This window comes from Populus alba, chromosome 1, assembly GCF_005239225.2.
Source record: "Populus alba chromosome 1, ASM523922v2, whole genome shotgun sequence".
Lineage (NCBI taxonomy): Eukaryota > Viridiplantae > Streptophyta > Magnoliopsida > Malpighiales > Salicaceae > Populus > Populus alba.
The window spans coordinates 6,172,156-6,181,478 of record NC_133284.1 but is presented as its reverse complement, the minus strand read 5'-3'; the positions used below and the strand labels follow the sequence as shown (position 1 = coordinate 6,181,478).

The window sequence follows — 9,323 nt, the reverse complement described above, 5'->3', positions numbered from 1 at the left end:
TTGATGTTAGTATCAAATTTTGACAGGAAAATAACACGAGTCACTTTTTTTTTTCAATTTTCACTGTCAAGATGACACAAAACAAATAACCCCTCAAACTATTAAGAAGTTGAACCCCAACCCACTCATCTTCAACTTCGAACTATAGACGGATCCCCTTGGACATAAACAGCACCTCGACCGCCCGTTAAAAACCCCATGATAAACTGTCCCCAAACTAAAAAGCGTAGCTTCACCCTAGTTTATCACCTCCTGCTCAAATTTCCTTGGAAATTACAACTTTTGTCTCTTATAAATGGTCGGCTTTTGCGAATCCAGCAAAACTTTTCGAGACCCACCGCAGACAGGCATTCGTCCAAGTATTGCTAACTTAGCTATTACTCTTGTTCTTAGAAAATGAGAAATCAAAACCAACTTGGCTATTTCCTTCAATGGCAAGCTTGCTACAATTTGACCTAGACTGTATTTAACTTCATGTAATTAACATACCTATATGTTGATGCATGTGTATATATAACATGTATCTAAAGAGATGAACCTACTTTATATATCATATGACTCGTGTGGACCAGTGCCAAGCAACATAGGTAAATTCTCCAACAAATAGAAGAATTCAGTAACATGATTCAAGAAGAAACTTGATAGCGTGAGATTTCCTGGAACAACCATCGTCAACCAGAGCCCCTAAGCTGCCCATAAGATTTGTGTTAAGAGTCCTGATCGATTTCTCTGCGAGATGCTTCCCACAATCGATGCTCTATTCCCAACTTCCTGAGCTCCGTCAGGCCTTGCTCAACTGAGATGAATACTCAAGATAAGTGATCATTCATGAGGTCAAGGTACCAACGCAATGATATGGACAATTGAAAGGATTTGGCAGTGGGTATTTTTACAATGGCTTCTAGCGAGTAGTGACTCCAGTAACAGTGTCACAGTTACACAATCTTCTCTCTATGCTTATTATAGAACTGTGTATCAACTACATGTGAGCAACAAATTATCAAGGACGAGGGAAGCTTACCATCAACAGCATCATGTGAACTTGGTGAGTGTGCACTGCGGCTAATCCAAAATTGAAATCGTTCTTTTGCAGTGTCCTCCTCTATACCATGGGCTTTTGCTCTTCTCCAAAAATATGTAAGCCACGCCTACACAAGTTAGATATGTTTCAACTTAATCAAAATCAGCACAACATAAAGATTATAGAGCAGAAACTACCAATTTTTTAACCTGTCAATGACTAGATATTATGGGCTATTCACAGGTAGTATTTTTCACAGGAAAGGAAAACGGTACAAATATGAAAGAATAAGGAAATTCCCTTGCTTAATTATTAAGATTTCAATAAGGCACATGGATACCATTCAATTCTCTCTACAAGTCTGAAAGTGATCAGTTCACTTGAAGAATGTTGATCATCAATTGAGATTTTCAAACACATACCAAAGTCTATAATATAACTGTTTATACAAAATAGGCCAGCGACAACAGCAATCCGCCAAAATGCTTAATCGCACATCCAGAAACGAAAAACATTTGCAGAAAAATTGGAAACTTGCATATTTCACCATGCAGGTTCATCCGCCAAATAAAGATTATACAATTCTAGAAAATAAATTAGATGCAGCAATGGTTAAATAATAAATTAAGCCAGACCTCCTTGAAAAGAACATCTTCAGACTCCTCCGGACTCAATTCTGCAAAGAAAAAGGATGGATTTTAATTATATACAACTGTGATCACAACAGCATATGATAGGCAATGCTCATCAACTTTAAGTGAGAATGATAGCAGTGGTCCTACTTATTTCAGCCAAGTAAATTATAAGGCAAATGTATAAAGTGGCCCAAATATTATCCACAAAACTAATCATCATGGAGAGTGCCCCAAAACAAAATACTATTCCTTAAAATAGTATAAATACTATTTTACCCCTTAATCATTTTATCTTTTGCCTTTGCTTCGGGGGTAAGGTGATCCTTTCACCATAACATAAAATGTCTTTTGAGGATTGTGCAAGATTATTTTGAATAAATACTATTCCTTAAGTGTATTTTTTAATGCATAGTAAAATTACTAATGTAACCCTTGAATAAAATAATTCAATGCCTTCTACAAAGATACTTTTATATTTTCATACTTGATAGAACAATATAATTATTACTTTACCCTTACCATTCAAATTTTTTAACCTTGGTTTCAGGGGCTTAGTTGTAATTTTATCATAGTTTGTTTGTTATTATTGTTTAGTCCTAAGAGCATTTTCAGTTTTGTAAAAAATAAAAAAAATAAAAACAAAAATGTTGTTGATGTGTGCCTCACACATGTCAACCGCTCCGCCGCCTTTTGGTGGCATGTGCGACTAGCTCTGGTGGTTGTAACTGTGATTCCGCCGCATCATTTCATTAATCTCAGCGTCCTCTTCCTCTCTAGGCAGCACGAGTATAGTGGTTTGACCAGAAATTTATTTTCTTTTCTTTCTTTTCATTCTCTTTCTTCCTCAAATTGCGTGTTGGCCATGCAAAAAAATCATATCAGCCCTTCAATTTATTTCTTCTTGGGATTCAATCCCTCCTCTTATTTGCAATTGTTTTATTTACATTGATTATTTCATATCTGATTTTATTTTCAATTTCATCCCTGATCATTTAATTTTTTTGGATTTGTTTTCAATTTGATCCTTATTATTTTAATTGCTATTTGTTTTTTTTTTGAATCATTTTCTTGATTGATTTGTTTTTTATTCCACCCCTAGGAATTTATTTTCTTTATTTTTATGTCAAATTTGGTCCAAATTCTTTTAAATGCTATTTTTATAATCATTTTCTTAATGACTTTGTTTTTTACAATTTCATCCCTAAACATTTAATTTCAATATTTGTTTGATTAAGAATCTTGTTTCTTTGTTTTTTCGGGTTTGCCTTTAATAGGGTCACCTTGGTCTCATGATCCGGGTAATAGATCTAAAGGATTAGCTCGAGTCAATTTCTGCCTTTTTTAAAAGCATTGTTTTCGAACATTTTTTTTGGTGGTATTTTTTTTTCACTTTCCTATTTATAGGGTCATCCCAATTCATGCCTTAGGCCATGTGTTTGATTTGTTGATTCGGGTTGGCTGTTGGGTTCGCTAGAGGCTTTTTTTGGTTTTTGCTTTGACAAGTTTTTAAAATTTATATTTTTAAATTGGCTTATAATAAACTTCTTGATAATACTCAGCTTCAGGGTTTCATAGGTTGCGAGCTTTTTGAGATTTGACCATATTTAAAATGTTTGTCCGGGTTTGCTTTGTTTTTATAAATATTTTTAAATTTCACCCCTTTGATTTTTTTAATCTTTAAAATTTGATCCTTATTCTTTTAATTGATATTTATTTTATTTGGGATTATTTTTTATTTTTTTCATTAAATTGAATCCTCTTTGTTTTTTTTTTTAATCAAATTTTATCATTTTTTTGTTACTTTTGTAAGTTTTTTTATTAATATTTTTCGACCAATCTCATCCTTCAAAATTAAATTGGTTGAGAATTATACTTCTTGATTGAATCTGAGTAAAAAATTTCAAGGGAAACGGCTTTTAGATTTTATACTAGGTTTAAGAAATTTGCCATGTTTTTTTCCCTTCTTTCTAAATTGATGTTTTATTTTTTATCATTTTTTGAACTATTATTTTGTATTTTTTTTTTTTTGGTTTGATTGGGTTAGCCCTAAGTAATTTTTTTTTTATTTCACCCCTACTATTTTTTTTTCTATAAATAATCTATCATATTACAAATGATTTTCAATTTCACTCCCTATGATTTTTTAATCTTTGAAGTTTGGTTCTAATTCTTTTAATTGTAATTTTTTTTTTGCAGTAATTTTTTTTTTTTAATTTCATACCCATTGAGTTTTTTTCAGTCATATTTTAGCCCTATTTTTTTTTTGTTATTCCTTTTCTTAAGCAAGTTTTTTTTTATTAATAGTTTTTTCAACAATTCCATCCTTCAAAATTAAATTGGATGACATTTAAACTTCTTGATTGAACTCAGGTCCATAATTTAATAAGTTGCAAGTTTTTTAGATTAGACTAGGTTTAGGAGGTTTGCCTAGGTTTATTTGGTTTTCCCCTCTTTTTTTTTAAGTTGATGTTCTTTCTTTTTTCTTTTTTCTTTTTTGAAGTTTGACCCTTTTTTTCTGGGTTTCCTTTAGTTAGGTTAACATTGAATTGTTTGATAATCTGAATAGGTTCAGATGTGGTTCTTTTATTTTTGTTGTTTTTTTTGTCAGTTTATTTATTGTCGTTTTTTCCTGTAAATATTTAAATTGCCAATTTAACTAATGGCCTATGACTTGAATGTTTTTAATCTACCACTTTTTTTACATTATAAAAAAATTTGTTTGGCCATATACAGTGACTCACCAAACGCTTCTGTATACTTTGGATCACCAGGCGATTTGACATCTGAAAGCAACAGAAAAGGCATGTCAGCAAAAGATACAATAGCATAAACAATGATATGAGAAAGAATAGAATCTAACAATCAAAGCCAGCAGCAGCAGCATGTCAGCAAGCCAGATCATACCTGAGATGGAGAGTCGAAGAGAGTTTGCTCGCCGCTGTTGGGCCAGTGCAAGCACAATGGCATCCTCAACCTTGAAAGGAGTGCAATATATAATATCAGAACAGTCATACTTTGTAAACCAGAAGCTCTAAATCATGCAAAGATAACAATTAAATATAGAGACAAGGGGGCAGAAAGAAAAACACAGCTTATTTCGCATTGCATTGAAACTCAAAATTAAACACAAGATGGAACCATATGGTTTAAAGACAAGTGATGAATGACACAAAACCTTCAAGGAAGCAAGCTCCTTCAAACCCATTTCAACTGAGAGCATACTCTCGATATTTCCTTCACCAGTTAGATCGCTCAAGTCTTGTGCAAGGGTACTTCTCTTCTCACTGTCCTCATCACCTGCTCAAAGTTACCAGTATTAGATCCTGAAAAAAGAGTGATACAAACAATAGAGCAGTTCAAACCAACACACTGGACAGGTTAAAAAAACTGTAACCACAAATATAACCAGTTATAAGGCAATAGTAAATTCAAAAGCCCAATAGCAAGTGCTAGCCTTTTTCCCAACATTCCTCCTTAGCCTTTTGTCCAGCAGAAACAACCACCTCAAATGGAAGAGGTGCTAAGGATGACCAGTATTCATGCTTTGACACAGCAACATCCGCACAGATACCTATAAATATGAGAAGAATTGCGTGTATTAGTTAGATGTGATCGACAAACTGCACATTGTCAATCTCAAAAGGATACCGCAATGACATCATGCACATAGTATTTCCAAAGTATATTAAAATAAGTCATAGTACATCAGAAAACTGTGAGGAGAAAGTTCATTAGCCTACAGATACTGCCTCATAATTCAAGCAGGAAAGAAAAAGGAAATTTGGAAACTAAGACATTCCCAGTGCTGCATCAAAAAAACAAAACATTGACCAGTAGATTACCATATTTAGCAGCTAAGCCCCAGTATCGAGCAAGCCAACACCTCTTAAGAACAACCTCTTCCTGAAATGCAGATACACAATTAATAGTTTCTAAGCAATTATTAAGGAGCCACTTGAATCTATTCTACTACAAACCATTTCTTTCTGAGTCAATATCATTCTTTGTGTCATTGAACGAAGGGCCTTCACTTCAGATTCAGCTCCCTGCAGCTGTCGCATAACTGCTGCTGCCTCATCTTTTGCATTCTGAATTAAGCAAGAAATATAAGATAGGTTAGGAAGCTAGAAACACCAGGAAAATATTGTGGAAGGCTTTAGAAGACCACCTGATGGCATACTTACCTCTACTTCAGACCGAATAGATGCAATTTCCTTGTCCACCATATTATTTTGTTTTGCATCCTTTAGTGCAGCCTGAAGAACAAAACAACATTTAGAGAAAGCGAGTATGATCCTTGGGTTATTTTTTACATTGTTGAAGCTAATTACAGCAAGAAAACCATCATGATCCTCAAACAAAAAGGACACAAAAGCCCTCCCTACTACAATTCAAATATAATAATGAACAGTCTAAACATAGGAGTTACAGTCATTTGATGGCCTAAATAAGTGTCATAGTTTGTCCAACTCAGTAAGGTAAATGAGACACAATGATCTAAATTGAAAAGCCTGGCATAAGAACCCATCCCCATTACCTCTCTCTGCCGCAAAGCAGCTTCCTTTCTGCAGATGGCAGCAGATGATGTCATTGCATGAATATTCACAAAGATAAAGAACCACCTAAGTTGTTAGAACAACTGACCTGCTAAGCAATTTAGCTTCTAAAGATACTCCTTCTCCAAAAGCAGCAACCTGTGAACCCAGAACAAGCAGGAAAGTGTACATGTTAATGACACTGGACGTGGGGGGAATGAAAAGGGCTACCTGTGAGGCTTTCAAATTCAAAGCAGCACCTGAAAAATCCAAATGTTGAATGAAGAGCAAGGTTTAGGAAGAAAAATACTGTTCTGTATGAATGAGGAGAGCGACTTCAAGGGTGGGTTCTATATGGATAAAAATGGGTAATCTTTATTGGTGGTGGGTTATTTAAACTTGTTTGATTGAAAATAGGAAGTGATGAATTGGTTGCAAAGGGAGTAGAAGTTGCCTTCTATTTATTTTTTTTTCCTTGCTTCCTCAAGCTTAGAGTTATAGCTCATTTTTTCTCTGTAATGACAAGCTCCCGTAATCAACATTGATGCATTGTTTGTCAACATTTTTACCAGGAATTAAATTTAAAACCTTCCATGTGTGCCCTTAATGCACATGTTTGGAAAACTCTTGTAGTTATTCACGAAACAGTATATTTCCATCTTTAAGACTTGTAACAAATGCACCCTAAATTGGTTAATTAAACACCCTTAAGCTTTATGGAAAGTCAAACAAAAAGAAGCCAATGTGCTGAGGCTCTAAAACATAGCCTAACAATATGGAAACAAAGTAGCACCTGTTTCTCAAGCTCCTTGACTCTGGCCTCTGCTTCCTCGCATCTCTCTTCCTCAAGCCGGAGCTGTACAATAAACACAGGTTTCATTGTACCATACGATGCTACATATACTTGTTTGGAAAAGGGAAAAAAATAAAAATAATTGTACCTTCTCAAAGATGTTTTCATTCTCTTCTTGTAGCATATCAAGCTGCCAAAAGAATTAATCTCATCATGGGGTCTTCGTTATCATAAAAAAAAAAAAAAAAAATCCGTATAATGTCTTTAAGAGAATACTTATTGATTGCTGTACATAAAGAAGAAAAATGCAAATGGCAAGAATCTGGTTAAATTAACATACTTCATCACGGAGTGCAGAAGCTTCACGTTGATCTCCTGTATCTTTTGAGTTAAAATGTACAGCATCTGACAAGAATCTGCAATTATGACAATTCACATCTCCAAATTGTCATATCATAAACCATGCATCCTTAATTGAGCAGTCAAAGATCAGTTTATCTAAACATTGGTCTTGATAGGGGATGCATGTTGCAGTACCAAGGAGACATTACTCGAGCTAGATGGAACTTGGTTGTAAAAATCAATGTGTCATTTTGTTTGCTATCCCTCTTCAAAGTTTGGCCTAGCCAAGAAAATTTCTTAGCTACACCTCAAGGGCAAGGTATTCCTTTACCGGGTTATATAAAGGCAAACCATGTCACATCAATCACATGCTCCTTGACTAGACTGCATTAAGAAAAGACCTTCAACCTTCTACCTTAAGCCAAAAAACATTGTTACATTAACTTCCATGCCATCGCATTCTAATAAGTGAAAAAAAATGACCAGTATCACAATGTTGATATAGATACTAGGAAATCCATATTTTTTTCCCAATAAAATAAGATAAAAAGAAATGAATTCCAATAGAATTGAACGTCCACAGTTACAGCAGACTACATGTGAATGTTCTATTTCTCTAATGCAGGTTATTTTTCTACCTTTTACCATCTCTATGTCCATTTCTCGGAGGATCCATTGGCGGTAAAGAAACCGCAGTCCTCAATGATCCTTTGCTCTGTGGCACTGGTGGTGGTGCTGCTGCTGCCGTTCTAAGAGACATTGCTGGCCTTCCAGCTGATGTTGATCCACCCGATGCAGGCTCTTCAAAATTCCTAGCTAACTAAACGCATAACCCCCCCCCCAAAAAAAAAAAAAAAAAAATAAATCCAATTAGCATATTCTATTTCCATACAATCCAGTTAATTTTTACACATCACTCATTCTTGTATTAGAAATTATCAAAAAAAAAAAAAAAAAAAAAAAGAAATAAATAAAGTCTCAGTTTAATTTCCTAGTTAAAGGGCTCTAATTATAGGGAGATGAAATTAATATAAATCTAACATCCACGATTCGCGTCTTAACTCCCGCCGTTAAATGCTTCATTTACTACTTAACAGTAAGCAATAAAGTCACTCCTTCAATAATTTAAAACCAACCAATCATTTTCTCAATTTATTTCAATCAAATTGAAGCACATTTTCATTCCAGTGAAAAATCTCACCCAAAAAACAGTTAAGAAAAGAAGTTACCGCAGGTGAAGGAGATCTATTGATCCTTGAAGACGTAGCAGTGGACGAAGCTTTACTAGTAGTGGTAAAATTTGTATTGTTACTATTAACATTCCTCGAAAAAGACAGAGGCGGAGGCGCACTGTAACGAAACCCTAGATCATCGCCGTCATTTTCGTCGTCGCCATCGTCATCAGCAGTTTGAGAGGCCATGACCTGCGCCAGTCGCTGAGCCGCCGCTTTAGCCGCCACATTCTGGTTTCGCTTGATGGTGGATAATCCAGAGGCGGAAGAGGATCGCGCATGGTGACCGTGACGCGCATTTTGCACCGTAGCCGCTGTCGGAGAAGAGGCGGGGTCGCTGGTCCCTTGGCGCGCGTAGAGCGGACTTTCAGTTCTTTGCCAGTCCATAAATAAACAAAGAAATAGAAGTCAGAGTAGGGTAAAACAAAAGGATCTTATTTTCAAACAATTTGATCTTTTTTAGAGCCGGTCTGCCTGCCCAGATCTTTTGAGGAGAAATGCAGTGCAATGTTGGTGGAGAGGAAAAGGGGATATATGCTAGCTTTGTCTCAACTGTTGTTCTATGTGATGGGGGGACCGTGGACGGAAACGGGACGGGGTTATTTGTCAGCCGTTATCGACAACCGTTTTATTATTTCATTATTTTTTATTAGTAAAAAAAAAGGTGTTCTTTTGTGGGTTACGAAGACAAAGGTGGGCTCCCGTGATTTGATAGAATTATGCCAGAGGCTGTTTTCAAAGTGTGTGTTTTTTTAAAAAAAAAAG

At 35.2% G+C, this 9,323-nt stretch overlaps 1 protein-coding gene across 1 annotated transcript; it reads right to left on the bottom strand.

The window, feature by feature from the left end:
• Positions 1-397: 397 nt before the first annotated feature.
• Positions 398-9,109, bottom strand: LOC118042529 (coiled-coil domain-containing protein SCD2). Its single transcript, XM_035050234.2, has 17 exons — positions 8,556-9,109; positions 7,965-8,146; positions 7,325-7,400; positions 7,133-7,174; positions 6,985-7,047; positions 6,301-6,350; positions 6,194-6,221; positions 5,841-5,912; positions 5,634-5,744; positions 5,499-5,559; positions 5,111-5,227; positions 4,832-4,953; positions 4,561-4,630; positions 4,398-4,439; positions 1,657-1,697; positions 1,022-1,148; positions 398-796 (listed from the first exon to the last, which is right to left on the bottom strand). The coding sequence occupies exons 1-17, from the start codon at positions 8,943-8,945 to the stop codon at positions 708-710; spliced, it is 1,683 nt and encodes a 560-aa protein (XP_034906125.1). The 5' UTR covers positions 8,946-9,109; the 3' UTR covers positions 398-707.
• Positions 9,110-9,323: the final 214 nt, after the last annotated feature.

Bases quoted from the DNA above. Each gene is read 5' to 3' on its own strand.
- LOC118042529 (XM_035050234.2), bottom strand. From the start codon at position 8,945: ATGGACTGGCAAAGAACTGAAAGTCCGCTCTACGCGCGCCAAGGGACC. The intron at 8,147-8,555 runs GTAACTTCTTTT...TTATGCGTTTAG, and splicing joins ATAGATCTCCTTCACCTGCG to TTAGCTAGGAATTTTGAAGA. The intron at 5,745-5,840 runs GTAAGTATGCCA...TGCTTAATTCAG, and splicing joins CTATTCGGTCTGAAGTAGAG to AATGCAAAAGATGAGGCAGC.